This window comes from Labrus mixtus, chromosome 8 (assembly GCF_963584025.1).
Source record: "Labrus mixtus chromosome 8, fLabMix1.1, whole genome shotgun sequence".
NCBI classification, from domain to species: Eukaryota; Metazoa; Chordata; class Actinopteri; order Labriformes; family Labridae; genus Labrus; species Labrus mixtus.
The window spans coordinates 1,742,404-1,760,000 of record NC_083619.1 but is presented as its reverse complement, the minus strand read 5'-3'; the positions used below and the strand labels follow the sequence as shown (position 1 = coordinate 1,760,000).

The window sequence follows — 17,597 nt, the reverse complement described above, 5'->3', positions numbered from 1 at the left end:
AAACATGTTCCTTGTTTGTGTGTGTGTGTGTGACCATATGTGTGTCCACTCACCTTAATTAAAAAGAGATGGTGATAATTACAGTCACATTGGCAGTTTGATTAGCTAACTGATTTCATTAGTGATTCATTAAAGTCAAACAGCATCGTCCTGGTGGAGAGGCTGATGCTGCCTCAGGGGGGCGGGGGTCTCTCTCTGCTCCCGGTCGCTACACTCATTCTTAAAATACACATTTAACATCACGTTTAATGAAACATACAAAAAAACATCCACAGTTAGCCGGATGGACTCAGCCCGCGATGGGGTTGCCATGGTTACTTCTTCTCGCTGCTTTTTGGCGGATTTGCAAACCAACTATGTGAGTAGCGCCACCTGCTGCATCAGACTGTGAACTTACACACGTGTACTCAGGTACGGAATGATGGTACCTGGGCAGACCAGAGAGGGGAGGTATGAAGCATCGTGCTCTTATAGCTCTCATCAGGACGCCAGCTGCGAGTCATAAATATAACCATATACTGTACGTTGGCGTTATTCTCTTAAACGCAGACTGACTTTTGTTTTCCACCTTCAGATCCCAGAGGTGACGCGTTTCAGATTTAAGATGAGCGTCTCTGTATTCACATGTCCATGGTACATCTTAATCGTTGAGGTTTCTGAGTTGTAAAACATCGCTCTGTGGAATCAGCTGATGGAGGAGCAGCCAACATGAAGCTTGTAATCAGCTGCTGCTTTGTTTGGCTATCAGGAAATTACAGGTTATTCAACAGGCTTTGAGCAGCATGGATTACACAGAAACAATGACAGAACAGATCACTCAGATCTTATACATGCTAAATGTTTCAGTCTCTGTTTTTTTTTTTTTAAATATCTCAACAAGTCGACGCTCGTTAGAGTCAGGAACAGTCCGTCTGCTTTTCCTGCACTGATTCCACTTAAGAGACAACTTGATGCATAAACTGTTAAAATAAGTCAGTGAAAGTTGACCTTTCTGAAATACTCCATGAACTTTCTGGGTAAAAACTACCTTGTGGTTTTCTCATTGAAATGTCCGACAATGGTCTTCTTATTGTCGAGGAAATGACTAAGACTTGACCCCACACTATAAGACTCAGTTGACTCAGATGTCGTACGTTGATGAAAGTTTATACACAAGAAGAATACCCATGAGGAGACATGATTCAACATCACACTTCTGTACTTGTGAGGTGCTTAACCATAGCTGCAGAACTTTTTGAAAGGCATCGCATATATCCTAAAAGACATTATCATTATCAGGGTCACATTGACCCACCTAGACTAATCTGTGACGTCTATAACACTGGAGCAGACAACAAGTCTACCAATCATCCTTACAGATATCAGGAGGAACAGTTGACACTCTCTAAGCTGTACTTGGTGTTCTAATAACAGCTGAACTCTGTCAGGTCTGACTGACATTAGAGAACAGTAAATAAACCTAATGACATCTGTACATTATAATCTAAAGAACTACAGAAATTCCACCACACTTATAATTCAGTAGAAGTTGGAGAAGCTGCTTCATTGTTCACAACACTGCTGGATTAGACGGCTGGAGTTGTTTCCTGTTTGAGTGTCCTGAGCTCTTCAGAGCTCTGTCACTTGAGTAGATTGATAACTACACTCAGAGGTTTCTCCAGAATGAAGGCTGACCACGCTGTGTACCCGTGCTCATGTATGAACTGTACCGTGTTGAAGAACAATGAAAGGCGTCTGATCCAACCTTCACAACAGGGTCCTAACACACCTTTAAGAAAAAGCTAAAGACCCAGCTCTTTCATGAATATCTACTAACTTAATGATGATGGTCTCCATATTATTGATGATGATGATGGTAGTGACGATGGTTTTTGTTTGATAACGATGACTTATAAGATGGTTTCTATACTGATTAGAGCTCTCAAGAACTGCCCTCAATGTTGTGCTTTGCCTCTGGTCACTTCCTGTCAGCACCTGTGTGTCCAATCAGACTCAAAGCTGATCGTTTGCTCTTACTGATATTGTTCCCTTTTTTCTAGATCCTTGCTTGTGTTGTTCTTACTCTCTGATGTACGTCGCTTTGGATAAAAGAGTCTGCTAAGAGAATTGTAGAAGAATACCTCTTCAAAGAGTGTCAGGTCAAAGGAAGTGTACCGAGCTCGAGCACAGAACGGAGCACTCACACTCGTCAAACAAACTAGACTTTAGGGGGGAAGCGAGCTTAGGCATGGTACAGATGGCCTCATGTGACCGCGCCCTTATTTACCTTGTCTGATCTGAGTCATGATGAGAACTTTGCAAATGAGCTCATTGTTCACAACAATAGAGCCGTTTTAATGCTAATGTGACAAAAAAGATAATAATCTTTATTTATAAAGCACTTTTCAAAAACAAGTTACAAAGTGCTTTACAAGGACAGCAAATATAAAAACAGACAGATCATAGAATAAAAAACAAGGCAAGATTAAGGAATAACAATCACTTTAAGATATAAAATCCCTTTTTAAAAGAACTGTAAAATACATACAATTTTAAAGGAATTCTAAAAAGTGAAATTAGTAAAAATTTAAAATCAACAAAAATCAGGAGATACGAGAGGGACAGTGAATAAAGAATGAATCAGACACACTAATGCTTTCTAATGAACCTGTCACTTTACCTCCAAACAAGAACAAGTCCCAAACTTCATCTGTTCTCCAGCGTCAGAGCGACACATGTCACGCTGCTGATAGTTTGAGGAGTTTGGTGTGACAGTCTTCTGTTGGCGTGAAACTGGCACACGCGGCATTATCAGGAATGATTTAGTCAGCACAGACGGGAGAGTCCATTTCACCACAATGAAAAACCTGACAGGGACATCGGAGCCAGAATGATGTTCAGGAGGACTGTAAATGTGTCAGTAAATAAACTCTCTCTCTCTCCCTCTCTCTCTCTCCCCCCCCCCTCTCGTTCCAGGAGTTGCAGTTTGAACGTCTGACCAGGGAGCTGGAAGCCGAACGACAGATTGTAGCCAGTCAGCTGGAGAGATGCAAGCTTGGCTCTGAGACTGGAAGCATGACAAGCATCAGGTGTGTGTGTTCTTCTTTGTGTGTCTGTCTCACACCTGTCAGATCCTCTTCCGCATAACAAACCAGTGTGTGTGTGTGTGTGTGTGTGTGTGTGTGTGTGTGTGTGTGTGTGTGTGTGTGTGTGTGTGTGTATATGCGTCAGCTGCGCTCTTGCTGGTGACTGGCTGTACAGCAGGTCACATTACGGGTACACATCTTGATTTGGTTCCAAAACTCATCTTTTTGGTTCAAACCACAGCACAACAATCCAGTTGTTGACACACACACACACACACACACACACACACACACACACATGGATTTACCCATCAGAGTGGAAGCGACACACACACACTTGACTTTTTCTGGGCCTTTCAGGATTATTTTAAGGCCAGTTGTTTTTAGAAAGAATGTGATCGCACAGAAGAAGGAAAAGAAAACTGTTTGTGATTCTGGTGCAGTGATATCAGAAATATGATTAAATGTGTGGAAAAACACACCTCCACATTGTTATCATCATTTGACCCCTCGTATAAATTAAACAGCTGTCTGATTTAAAGCAACATGATTGGATGTCTGAGCTGCCCATCTCTTACTGAGCAACACTCAAAGAGGTTTTAGAACTCCAGTAAATATGTTCATTTTGACCTCATTTAAAAAACACATACTGGCTGTTATCAGCTTTGACCGACATCAGCCCACTTCCTGCTCTTCAAAATAAAAGCACATAGAGGCTTCAGGCTGTTATCACTTCATTAGATACATTTATTTGGAGAGTATTTTAGAGACAGCTGAATAATAACTTCAGACCTTATTCAATGTGCAGAGCGTGCCTGGAGGAAGGATTTAGTCCGTCCCTTACTCTGCAGACTCGACTTTATGGATCACATGTCCGTTCTGAAACTTAGACTGCACCACCTGTAGCATCTCTAAGCCCCGAGCTTTACAGAGGTCTGATGATTCTTACACAGTTCATCTTGATTTCATTTAATCACTTTTTGAATCACAAAACTTTTACTCTTTGAAAATTATGTTTTTTTTAAAGTATAAAAGTTAAACAGCCAGCCCTTGTTCCAAAGTCTTCAAATGCGGACGCTTTGTCAGAGCATCTTGCACAGACACAGAAAATATGTAACCTTTAGCATCTGTATGAGACACAGCTGGCTCTAAGCTAACGCCAATAGAAACCTGTGTGCATGGACTTTATGTTGACGCCTCCCGCTCGCTCTCATTGGCTATTGCGATCATTCCATCAGTGTAAAACATGTTTGATATTTAAGATTCTGACTCGATCAGAAGCAATGAAATAATCGTATTGACGCATCGCACTGGAGGATAATTTGGACTAATAATGGGTTGCAACAAGCCTGAAAACAGCAGTGAGGAGCTGAATGCATGCACCAGTTAATCAGACTGGTGAATGAATAGGTTTAAAGGTGACATATCCTCCTCTTCTTCATCCAGTTTAAAGTCCCAGAGCGTCTCTGGAAGAGCTTGGGTGTACTCGGTCTTTCTCGCTCCATGTCCTATTGTTTACGGTGAGAAGGCAGACTCAGAGGGCAGAACAAACACCTAGCTGTGGGAGTGTCACCCACCTGGGGGAGGGGCTACTGCCCTTTGTGATGTCATGAAGGGAAAATCTCCAAACGGCCTGTTTGAGCACACATTTTCTGAAAAGTGGAGCAGGCAGAAGATGGAGAGGATGGACTTTTTTCATCATTGGGGGTTTGTAGACAGACTAGAGACACATGTTAGTGTTAGAGAAACATGGAGAAGTGGATTTAACAGAATATGTGACATTTAAGGACATCCGTCCGCTCGTCGGTTTGTTGCGGACCAAAAATCTGGTGCAAAATCTTGTGAGATCTAGTGTGTATCCATCTTAACCCTCATCAAAAAGACCTCTACACCATCCTGATGGTGAAGGATGAAAATAACTGTCAGTATAAGACACCCTGATCAGAATGCTTCATGCTCACTAAGTTCACATTGAGAGTCTGGATGAAACATCTTCATATCTTTGAACATGACACGAACAGAGCTGAAATCTAACTCCCTGTCTGTTATAACCGGGTGTGACAGCATATTAGAGATGATCTTTTCTGCAGCAGGAGAAAGCATTAGGACATTCTTTAGGCAGAATATAGCAACACTGTCAGCAGAAGACTCGAGGTTGATCAAGGCTGCTTCCTTTCAGAGCTGAAATGAGTTCCAACAAACCCTCAGCTCTGCAAACATGACGAGTCTTTGTCTATTACGACCTGCGATTGTGCAGCTGTCACTGGAATCAAATGGTGTGTTCAGGGCCCGAGAGGAGGTAAACTGTAAACAATGTGCAGACACTGCCTCATCATCTGCTGCTGATTGAGTTTGGACCCGAGCCTCATCTCTGCTCGGGCTCAAAGAACTCATTCTACACGATCCATACATAGAGTCCCGATGTGAAGACAGCACTCCTAACACAACGCTGCTAATGCACTCAGCCCGCCACTCAGGACAGACTAACTCAGGACAGACTAACTCAGGACAGACTAACTCAGGACAGACTAACACGATTACAGCCTCTCTCTCTCTCTGTTTCTCTCTCTCTCTCTCTCTCATACACACACGTAAATAAACGCTCACAATCCATCATCTTTTCTCCTCTTGGACTCCGTAAAGCGAGCGAGGGGATTCCATCCGTCTCTAGCTAATTACTCTTCTGCCTGTGCCGTAATTCTCATTTCAATTTGAGGGCTGGAGCGACAAAGAGCGGACGGATGGCCTTAAACCCATTCATTCAGCAGTCTAATTAACTGGTGCATGCATTCAGCTCCTCAGTGCTGCCATGGGGCTGCATTCAGGGGGCCCGTCGACAACATGGGAGAACGGAGGAGGAGTCCAAAAGAGAAAAAGGAACTTGTGTTGGACTTCATCACGAGGCTGCACACGGATGAAATGAAGGCCGCCATGTCGCTGACTGGATTCCATGAGTTTACTATCAGGTGGATTATACTCTTCTTCTTAGCCGTTCACTTTGTGTGACTTGGACGTGGTCATCAAATGGCCTGAGGCACGTTGTGTTCAATGACATCTGAATCGTCAGTACTGTTGCTGCTCTGAAGTTGTTGTTTTCTTCATCACTGCTCGTCCCTCTGAATAAAAGTGAAAACATATCGGCTGCCTCGCCACTTGTGCAGAAATCTATCCTGGTTGAAGTTTTGGCGAGATGCACAGAGCTTCGGCGTTTTGGCACAATTAACAAGGAGCTTTGATTCGCTCCCAGAAGTTGAACTGAACTCAAACTGTTCTGTTGTTTTGATGAGTTGCTTTGGCTGTTGGAAATGATGAGCTCTCTCTTTTGTTGTCTTCTTTATTCCCTGGTTTTCTTTTGGTTTCATCACATTGGCATGATTATGTTAGCGTGTCATATGTTGTCTTTTTAAAGTGAGGAAAGACGTTAGTTCAAACTGATTCTTCTATTCCTCTTAAATGTAAATGTTTTGAGTTAATTATTTGTGATTTTTAGTAAAAATAATATATACGGCTGTGGCTCAGTGGTAGAGTCAGTCATTAACCGGGAAGTTGGGGGTTCGATCTCCAGCTCCTGCAGCCACATGTTCGATATGTCCTTGGACAAGACACTTAACCCTGAGTCCACTAGGAAAGCGCTAAAGAAGCTAAAGTCCATTTTCTATTACGACAAAAATGAAGCGACGCCTGCGAGCTGCTTCAGGCAGACAACTCGAGCAGCGCTGATTTCAGACTTAACATGCATCAACGAATCACCTGACAACACCTCCCTCCAATCATACACACACATCTGCACACACACACAGGTATGCTAACACTCAGCTACACATAATTACATTTATATACATTCCTGTATACCACCTCTGACCTGCACCAGTACTGACTCCTGGATCAGCCCCACCTCCACCTGTAGGCTCTGACTGGGGAGGGTTAACATATCATCCCATCACTTCTCAACCTCCTCATGTAAAATAAAACTGTGAGGAGAGATGAGATCTATGAACAATACAAACCTGAGTGTCTGACTGAAACAGATTCAAATATTTACTCGAGTTTGGTGTGAAAGAATCTGAGATGAAATGTTTTGGGCCACATGGCCGAGCCTCGGTGTGACTCATGGTCACATTCTCCAGCTGTTCCAGTTGACTTTGTCGCTCGGTTTGACGGCTCTATTTAAAGCGAACGTGCCGTTACGAGTTCTAAGGAAACAGTGTTCACTGACAGGCAGGTCAGAGCAGAGTTTCATGCAGCAGGGTGTGGGGGCTGCTCGGGGATCTGCTCGTTGTGTGGTGGGAGATAAAGACTTTCAGAGGTGCTAATGAGTCTCTCAGCTCTGCCTTTGTTACCAGCGTGAATCAGTCACCACAGGTCACAGAGTCTGCCACCGCCATGCTGCTGCTTTATCACTTCAAAAAGCACGAGTCCACTGTGAGACTGTGTGTGTGTGTGTGTGTGTGTGTGTGTGTGTGTGTGTGTGTGTGTGTGTGTGTGTGTGTGTCTCCATCAGTCAAACTGAGACTACGTCTTTGTCCTCAGAAGGAGGAACGTGATGTGCCTCCAGTTAAAGGATCATTCTGCCTGAAATGTCAAGCTTACTGTTCAGTATTTACTGGTTCTCTTTGGCTCATAAGAGGAGGAAATGATTGCATGACGGGACTGAAAGATGGTGAATGAGTGTGATCAGAGTTGTTCTGTTCTTCTTTTCTGAATGTTTCATTTCACAGCTACATCGTCTTTCTGAAGTCAGTTAGTGGATTCACCGGTGAAGCCTGAGCGATGAGTGCATCACAAAGGTCCGGTCAGTCTCCGGCGTTATAGGAGAGTAAAGTGTTGGTGCATTTTTTAACCTTGAGCTCGTTGGTCTCGATGACATCACCGAGCTACGTCATGGCTTATAAATCTGGTAGTCCATGATTTTGATGAAATGCATATATTTAGAAACAGTGTGTAGAAGTGGAGCAGTGTGATTCTCTTATCTCTGGTGGGTCACCTCACCCTGCCGACTGTTTGCCTGCTTATCGTCCCTTTATCTAACCATCCAAGTGGATGCCTGGCAAGCGAGCACACGCCCGGCAGATAAAGATATCTGAGCTGTGGTGACACCGCGGTGGCCCTTACACTCCGCCTGCAGAGGACTAGCCCGCTCCCACCACGTGCTAGCTCTCTTCCTCTTTTGGCTGTGCACATTTGCGACAGTTGTCTGCTAATCAGACGCTCGTCTGGCTGCTGAGTGTGTGTGCGCTTGTGCATAAGCATTGGCTGTAACCACAGCACCCGGCAGGACCCACCACCACTCGTCTGGCGGGGAGAAAGCGACCCGTCTAGCGAGCCCAGCGAGAGCCCATTACCCAGAAGCTGTCAGGGCGCTCGTCTGCCAGCTTCGACTCGACAGCCCTGTGACTCAGATTCTGTGCAGCACACATTCCCTGACGTCTGCAGGTTTCTGAGAACTGGAACCTGAAAACTGTTTTTTAAAGAAATGTATTTTTTTTTCCTTTTACTTCTGAGAAGGAGAAAGAGATCTCCCACTGAGGTGATCTAAAGCCGGCTCCATGATTCGATGAGAAACATTTCTGAGAATGATGAGAAATAAAGGAAAGGATTCCCACTCCCCTGATTCCATGTTAAAAAAGAAGCTCTGCTCAGTGCCTAATATATAAAGAATGATTACAAACAGCAGCATGGTGGTCGACAGCTCCACTAATAGTACGATGTGACTCATTTGAATGATGTAAAACAGCCTCATCATTTGCTGCTTCTGATAGAAATAAACCAGATGAATCTTCCAAAACAACCAACAGATTATTTGTTGTGCATTTACACTCTACGCTTTACTTTTGGTTAAAAAATAAATGCTCGCTATTCCTTTAGCTCACTGAGATAGCTGAAAGACAGACAACAACGCCGTTTGACCTCGGGGTCAAAGGTTTTGGGTCCACTTAGAGTCCAGTTTGAGTCCATTTTGGGTCCAGTTTGGGTCCAGTTTGGGTCCAGTTTGAGTCAAGTTTGAGTTCAGTTTGAGTCCAGTTTGAGTCCAGTTGGGGTCCAGTTTGAGCCCAGTTTGAGTCCAGTTTGGGTCCAGTTTGAGTTCAGTTTGAGTCCAGTTTGAGTCCAGTTGGGGTCCAGTTTGAGCCCAGTTTGAGCCCAGTTTGAGTCCAGTTGGGGTCCAGTTTGAGCCCAGTTTGAGTCCAGTTTGGGTCCAGTTTGAGTCCAGTTTGAGTCCAGGTTGAGTCCAGTTTGAGCCCAGTTTGAGTCCAGTTTGGGTCCAGTTTGAGTCCAGTTTAGGTCCAGTTTGAGTCCAGTTTGAGTCTACTCAGTCCTTCGTACATGGGGCACTGGACTCATTCGCTAGACTGTCTGGCGTCCCAAAACAAACTCTTGACCACCACAGGTCTCGTCTGTGCAGTTCTTCAGCGGCCCCAACAAGAGGTCAATAAAGGAGATCCTCTAAAGGAGAAAGAGCATATTCACATCCCACAACACATATTATATAAGTATGGCTCTGATAGTCGTCATGACGAAACAACCTTCATGGATTTCAAACACCATCTCTGAACAGTTGTCTGCAAAGTAGGGCAATTATGTAACAGAGAAATTAATTTTGCACACTTAATGTTTGATGTTTTCCAACAACATCTTCAAGAAAGAATCTCAGAGTCGCAGTGATGAGCGTGCACGGGGCCGCATCCGGCTGACTCATAAAGGATCCACGCTGCCGCTGCGCCGGGCAGACAAATGTTCTAGAATTCAGATCAATTCAAACGACTTACTGATGGGAACGTTTCAGAAGGAGTTTCATCAAATCAAAGAAGTTCTTTCTGTTGAACGTCTCTGTGTTCAAAGTCTTTGTGCTGTAATGTTTTCATGACGGAGAGGTGAAGCGTCAGCCATGTTTTTACAGAGAGGTTGTGATTAGGTGAAACCCTTTGATGCTGCGATCAGGTTAACGTGGAGCCTTTACTCTACTCACACTGGATGAATGATTACAGAGGGAATCAGGAGGGTTTTAATGTTATTCACATACAGGCGTATCTAGACCTCAGCATTAGATATGAGCACACCTGGTTAGATACATTTGATCTCCCTCACTCTTCTGTTCTTTTTTAAATAATTAGTTGAAAATGCGGTGGTGTCGTCCACCACAGCATTATGTTTAGTTACACTCTCTGCAAAGACATATGAAGGGAAGCGGAGGATATAGAGAATGTTTTCAGCAACTTAAAATTAGTTTCCTGATTATAATTCAACCTTCAGCTGTGTGATTGTAGCTGCACCGTTCAGAACCTGCTCCAATGTTTAATCCCATAAGATTTCTCTGCATGACTCCACAGTCTTCTCTCTCTGCAATAAGTAAACATTATTAATCATAGTTTACATTTAAACTCTTATTTATCATCCACTGCTGTGATTTATGTTTTCTTCTGCACAATCTGCTCAAAACCAAATGACCAGAGTGAGATTAACACTCTGTGTGAATTTGATTTAAAGGAGCAGTATGTAACTCTGACACCTAGCATTTAAAATGGGTACTGCAGTTCTAAACTAAATTCTAAACATTGTAGAGAGCTGTCTCCCCCCCCCCTCCTCTCTAGAGTCGATGCTCACACAGGTCACCATGTGGTGGACTCTGAAGCTTCAGTGTTTATCCAGCTCTGCATGGGTCTGTAAACCTTTCTGTGTTCTAACCTCTCTCCATTTTTCAAAAGCATCTCAAATATTGATCCTAGTTTGAGCACGTTTCTGCTCGTGGAGCTTATTAGAAACATGCAGAGGCTTTTTAGGTCGAGTACAATCACTTCTATCTGAACCAGTTCTGTTGCCCGCTTCCATCGCTGCAACACCTGTTGACCTGATAACTGCTCTCATATCTGACAAACCGAGGGGTATCCAAAACGGCCGTGTTGTGTTTTTGTTTTTCATTCCCACAGTGAGAATGACGTGTTCTCGGCTCACACTCACAGCTAGCATCCAATCACAATCAGTATTTATATTTATATATTTAACCCTGCACAAAGTCAACAGTCAAACCAAACTGATCGTTGTGAGAGCTCCGCCCCCTTGTTTCGCCGTGCACTCAGATACTCGCCTTGTGATTCAGCATTTGTCCTCTGCAGGAGTTTTTTTTTTGTTTTTCTTACATTGAAATCGTTTTTTTTGTTTTCTCTGGCAGGATATTAGAGACTCCTCTCTTTCAATCATGCCCCATAAACTGCTTCACCCACAATCACATTTCACGCTCCTCTCCAAATGCCAGCCTCTGAATGGTGTTGTCGTTGTCGTGCATGGATGAAAAGCATGCACATGTTTGGTTAAAGGCCACTAACTCTCTCCCCCTTAATGCTGAGTAGAGCTCGGGTGAAGCAGCTGGTATTTGGAAAAGTTGAGAAAAGTTTTAATGAAATGAAAAAGTCGAGATGTTTTAGACTAATGAAATCCTGCAGAGACATCGGGGCTGAATGATCTTTAGATCAGAAACAGAGAAACACACCTTGTGTTTTCATGATGTAAGTATGAGGACGTTCATTCTAAAAGCAGCATTGATCCGGAGGAGGCCGGCTGGATTCTAGACGGTGTTCTCCGTATCGATCTGGGGCGCGAGAGGAAATAGCAAAGAGGATGAGGGTTACATTTTAAACTCAGGCATTGGCTGTGATCCATACTGAACTCCACGTATCAATCTCATGGAGGGAAATGTGAAGCAGAGGGGAGAGGGAAGAGAGAAGGTCAGTGATCTGCTCGCCCTGCTCAGCGGCTTAATGTAGAGCAGAGTGAGGCATGATGGGAAATGAATGTGCATTTACTGCATTGAATCTTCTTCATCATACTCTAGTTTAAAAAGTTGAAGTGTTGCTCAGAAGCTGAAGGTGTTTCTGTTTACTCCACACTGAGATACGTCGTCTGCTTTGATGTCATTTCACACTCGGTGATTTCAGCTGCAGGAGACGACACGATCGCACGTGCTGTTTCCTTGTTTTAGTAGAAGTGTTGTCTCTTTACTTTAATGACACACGGCTGGACTCGCAGACAGGCTGCTGGACAGAGTGGTGGTAGAGATGTGATTTATTACACATTAGTAAAAGTGGTGTTAATTGATCACCTGTCATGTTGACCAGTCTGGAAAAAGCAGCTCTGGTTAAGTGTGTCCTCACTGAACCTTATGACCAAAGACTTAAGAGAAGTGTTGTGTTTGTCCTGATCAGAGGGAAGTGGTCCATCCCTCGTGCAGACTTCAGCTGTTAGTTCCCTTTATGAGTTTTACAGCATTTAGAGAAACATGAAGATGTGAGGGTTGATTGTTTCTCTGTGACTCTGCGACAGCTTGTACGTCTGTGCTGATCCGAGGAACGTTTTACTTCATCTTTCATGAGCTGTACCTGGAAGAGATTCCCTCTTAGCCTTCACATCAGTTAAATAGGAGAGATTTTCTCTTTCTGACATTAGAAGGAGAAAATGAAGATGGGGGGGTTGAAAAGAGGACACAGAAGAGAGGAAGAAAGACAACAGGGCTGCAGAGCAGGAGACAAGCACAGAGAGGGAATAAATAAGGAGATGAGCCAGGAGGCAGAGATGATGAAAGGGGGGGGGGGGGTCTGGTGGTGGGGGATGGGGGGTGGGGTCTCAGATGCATTCTCATGTTAAGCCCTTTTAACCTGCTACCCTGCAAACACGCAAACACACAGTGAGAGAGCATGAGTCACTCGCAGACCCAGACACTCTTAATAAGCCTAATATCCTCCACCGTCACAGACAGGCTCAGTCTGCCACACCCGCCTCTGTGTGTGTGTGTGTGTGTGTGTGTGTGTGTGTGTGTGTGTGTGTGTGTATGTGTGTGTGGATCCTAGTGTTAACACAGTAATGTGCGACTCTATTATTGATCTGCCAGCAGGACAGAGACAGAACTGTCACAGCTAAGCCCTGATGAAAACCTTCTTAGTCCACACACACACACACACACACACACACTCGCGCACACACAGACACACACACACACACACACACACACACACACACACACACACACAGACACACACACACACACACACACACACACACACACACACTCGCGCACACACACACACACACACACACACACACACACACACACACAGACACACACACACACACACACACACACACACAGACACACACACACACACACACACACACACACAGACACACACACACACACACAGACACACACACACACACACACACACACACACACACACACACAGACACACACACACACACACACACACAGACACACACACACACACACACACACACACACACACACAGACACACACACACACACACACACACACACACACACACACTCGCGCGCACACACACACACACACACACACACACACACACACACACACACAGACACACACACACACACACACACACACACACACACACAGACACACACACACACACACACACACACACACACACAGACACACACACACACACACACACAGACACACACACACACACACACACACACACACACACACACAGACACACACACACACACACACACAGACACACACACACACACACACACACACACACACACACAGACACACACACACACACACACACATACAAGTGAAGGCTTACTGTGCAGCTCTTAGATCAAAACTATGCTCTCTTCAGACACACCTCCTTCATGGCAGACGAACGTGTGAAAAATAGGATTCTGAGATGAAGTAATGATGACGTCTCAAAGTTGATGAAGTTATCAGTTTGTCTTTGATGTTTGCTCTCCCTTTGCTGCTGAGACCAGTCTGAAATAACAAACATGAACACAACACGAAGCTGTTACTACCTAGAAACAGCAAAGTGACTCATGCACAGCCTCCCCCCCCTCCTCGGTGGGACATGAACTGCTGATTGTGGAAACCTAATTAACTCAATTCCTTAAAAACAATGGTGACGCTTTGAGAGCCCAGCTCACCTGGGAGTCGGCTGCAGCTGCACAGAGGGAGACTGAGAGCAGAGCGGGCGGCCATTTTGGCTCCAAACTGATGTTTTCCTTAATTTGGCTCTGGAAGTCCGCCAGTCCAGTAAAGTGGCTCTGCTGGACCTGATCGATGCCAATAAGGAGACCTGGCTGGTGGCCTCTGATGGTGTGTGTGTGTGTGTGTGTGTGTGTGTGTGTGTGTGTGTGTGTGTGTGTGTGTGTGTGTGTACAGTAGGTGTGAGCAACGGGTCCAAAGCCAACACACTGATTGGACTTCTAGGTTTCTAGAGAGAAGATCGCCACAGCTTTGGCTTGTCAGTCTGTACAGAGAAGGAAAAAATAACACAGTACAAAGTTACTACAGCTCCAACAGCCAGGAGGAACAACTGTTAGTGCCTGTGGGCGGAGTCACATATCACTTCCTGTCCTCTGAGGCAGCAGGTACACGGACACAAACTGCAGAAGAAGAAATCGTTTTTTCATCGCAGCATCTCAGGAGGCTTTTTCCATCCTTCATGATGCCTTTTCTTCTTTATGCCTTCAAGTCCCTGGAAATCTGTCTCGTTAAAAATGCATTCTGCCATTGTTGTTGACAAAGCTGACACCAGAAGTCCCGCCTCTTCTTGATTGTGATTGGTCAATGAGGGGATGTTGACCAACATGGCTCTGTTGTTAAAAGTTTAAATGTTTTCGACTGAGAGCGCTGTGAGTGCAGCGACCAAGAACAGCTGACACCGACTCATGATGGCGAGCGCTCAACACGCTGAACTGCATTTTATATTGAAAACAGAGAACGCCATCTGTGGACACACACTCTAAGTGTAAACGGTGTATTCTACTTTACAATGCAATGTACGGTGCAGTCGTTGGTCAGGAGTCGGTGACCTCTGGGCTGAGCTCAAATGATCAGCCAGTCAAGGGGGGCGGGGTCATGACACCTGTCAATCATTTACACTACAGAAGTGAGTGGAAGAGGACGCCACAGTGTTTCTGTAAAGTCAGCACATTTAGAGATTTTTATTGTAACTGTTAGGTTCCACTTGAACTTGAAACAGTCAGATGTAAGTTATCTGAAGAAGCGTGTTCTCAACTTTAAGAATGTGACGACACCAGAAGAAAGATTCTATCAGCACGTGTGTGTTACATGAAGGGTTTGTGATTCCAGCTGGCCCCCTAATGAAGGCCCCCTGAGCACCCCAATAGACAGGAGCTCTTATTTATAGCTCTTGACAGGCTCAATATTTCCGCCCTTGATATCTGAAAAAGGGGGGGGAGGGGGGGTGTGTGAGGAGCGCTGGCCCTCTGAAGTCAGCCCTCGTCAGGTCTTGATTGTACGACGCCTCGCTCATAGAGATGACTGATGGAGGCTCTCATGACGTGCTGCTCTGCTCTCTGAGACTCTCTGTAGTGTAGAAAAAGGTGTGTGTTGTGTTTTTGTTGTTGTGTTTAGAAAGAGAGCTCGACAGCACCATGAGAGAGAGACGTGCCACAGCCAATCAGCCGTGACATGACGAGTGACATGACGAGTGTCAGAAGATGTTTCCTCTCAGCGCGAGAGACTCTTCAACACACACAGGATTTATCGTACAAAGCAACCTCCAGGAACATGAGCAGATCTAGAGAGAGCGTCCGGTCTCACACAGAGATCCAACATGTCCCCTCGCACTCGCATTTAACTTCTGGCCCTGAGTCAAAATGGCCGCCTCCCACACTGGCAGACTGGGAAGTCAATCTGACCAATTTAGTGGGTCACAGGAGACTTCTGCTTCCCTCTCTCTCTCTTCCTCTCTCTCTCTCTCTCTCTCTCTCTCTCTCTCTCTCTCTCTCGCCCTCTCTCTCTCCCCCCCTTCCTCTATCTCTCTCTCTCCCTCTCCCCCCTCTCTCTCTCTCTTTCTCTCTCTCTCTCTCTTCCCCCCTCTCTCTCTCTCTGTGTGGAGCATGTGGACGTGCGAGCTGAGCCCCGTCCTGCTGTGCTTTAATCACTCTCTTCAAAGTGTCTCGTGCTCCTCTCTGTCTGGACGCTCTCCTCCACCTCGGCTCAATTCCTGAACATCAGACCCAAACGACAGAGTCCTATCTCCCTTCACCTTCACCTTCACCGTCCCAGCTCCAGTCAGGGCGGCTCACGCTGAGCTTTTTATTAAACGAGCCACAAAGACATTATCAGCCGCAGCCAGACACAGCGCTCTGCATCTGGCGAGCAGACGACAATCTGCTGCAAGGTTTTATTAGCATTCGCAGATCCTCAAAGCTAAGTTCAAAAATCCCTTTTATTCACCTCAGCAAAGATGCATTTACTGTCACAGACATCCTGTAGTTCAGATCAGGGGGTACCCCGCCTCTCACTCCAGTCCCCCGAGATGTGGTAAAATAATGGATGGACGTTTCCTAAACAGCTGAAGACTCCTCAGGAGCTTTGAGCACAGGAACCTTCATGTTGGCTCACAACCATCTCCATTAAAAGCAGTTTTGACTGTGTGGTGCTACACGTGTCATTCTTCTACCTCCTCATTACAATGTGCAGTCCTCTCCAGGGGCTGAGGACACCCTTTGGATCATCTCCTCTCTTATGATCCGATACACAGCCGCGTCAGAAGCGACCTGCACAAAGCAGAAACATAGAGCTATTGTTCCAACATAATGTATAATTACATCAAACCAGATAAAGCACATCGTTACTGAGCACACGGGGGTCCTCCATCTTCCTGCTCAGGATGTAATTAAGGGTCCACAAGAGTTGTTCTGGGATCTGCTTGGGCGTCCTCCCTCTGCGGGCTGATGGACCGTCTGATCAGCACCAGTTTGTCGGCAGTATTACCAGTATGGCTGCAGTAACAACACCAGTATGGCTGCAGTAACAGCACCAGTATGGCTGCAGTGTGTTTGTTTGTTTTCTCTGAGGATCTGTGAACTGTTTGAGTTTGTGTTGTTGTTCAGTTTGAAGCTGTAGGACTGTTGAGGCTTCATCTTTAATAAAACATGCTCCATGTGGACTCCTTCATGTCCAGAAGCTGCAGCAGCCTCATTAATACACTGTTAGTCTCCTATCACCACTCTGTGCTCTCTGTGTAACTACAGCTTGTATTTATTTTAGAGCTGCATCGCTCTTCTATCTTTAATTATTGTTGTATTATTTTTATTTGTATCTTTTAAAAAAAATGTCCTGCGACTCCATCACGAGGATAAAAAAACCTCTGTCCAGTAGGGCTGGGTGTTTCCCCCAACCCCACCACTCAATACAGAGATGTGATATACATACTGTAGATTTGGGATGATGACCTACACAAGAAGTCACTACAACAGCTGTTCTTTATTGTTGAGAATAACAGCAGAGGCATAACGATCCTACAACTTCAAACACTACATTTCAGTCCTCTGAGATCCTACAAATACATGAGACAGTTTTCATCCCAGAGCAGCCGGATCGATTCTGTAACGCCTGCATCGATACTCGGTATGTGAGCACAGCCCGACTGTCCAGTTCAGTCACCAGTTCAATTCGACCATGCAGCTAACAGGCTGGCGTGCAGCTCTCTGTCTGAAACTGAGACTCTTGTGCAGGTTAT

At 45.1% G+C, this 17,597-nt stretch overlaps 2 protein-coding genes across 8 annotated transcripts in view; one reads left to right on the top strand and one right to left on the bottom strand.

Moving 5' to 3' along the window:
• The window catches only part of LOC132978590 (neuropilin and tolloid-like protein 1), a 609,128-nt gene that overhangs the window by 452,131 nt on the left and 139,400 nt on the right, over positions 1-17,597 (bottom strand). The window lies entirely within an intron of this gene.
• The window catches only part of ctnnd2b (catenin (cadherin-associated protein), delta 2b), a 145,642-nt gene that overhangs the window by 58,165 nt on the left and 69,880 nt on the right, over positions 1-17,597 (top strand). For all 7 annotated transcript variants that reach the window (XM_061043801.1, XM_061043799.1, XM_061043798.1 and 4 more), the window contains one exon: positions 2,956-3,068. In XM_061043801.1, the coding sequence (XP_060899784.1) occupies positions 2,956-3,068 (113 nt within the window). The remainder of the gene's footprint in view (positions 1-2,955; positions 3,069-17,597) is intronic.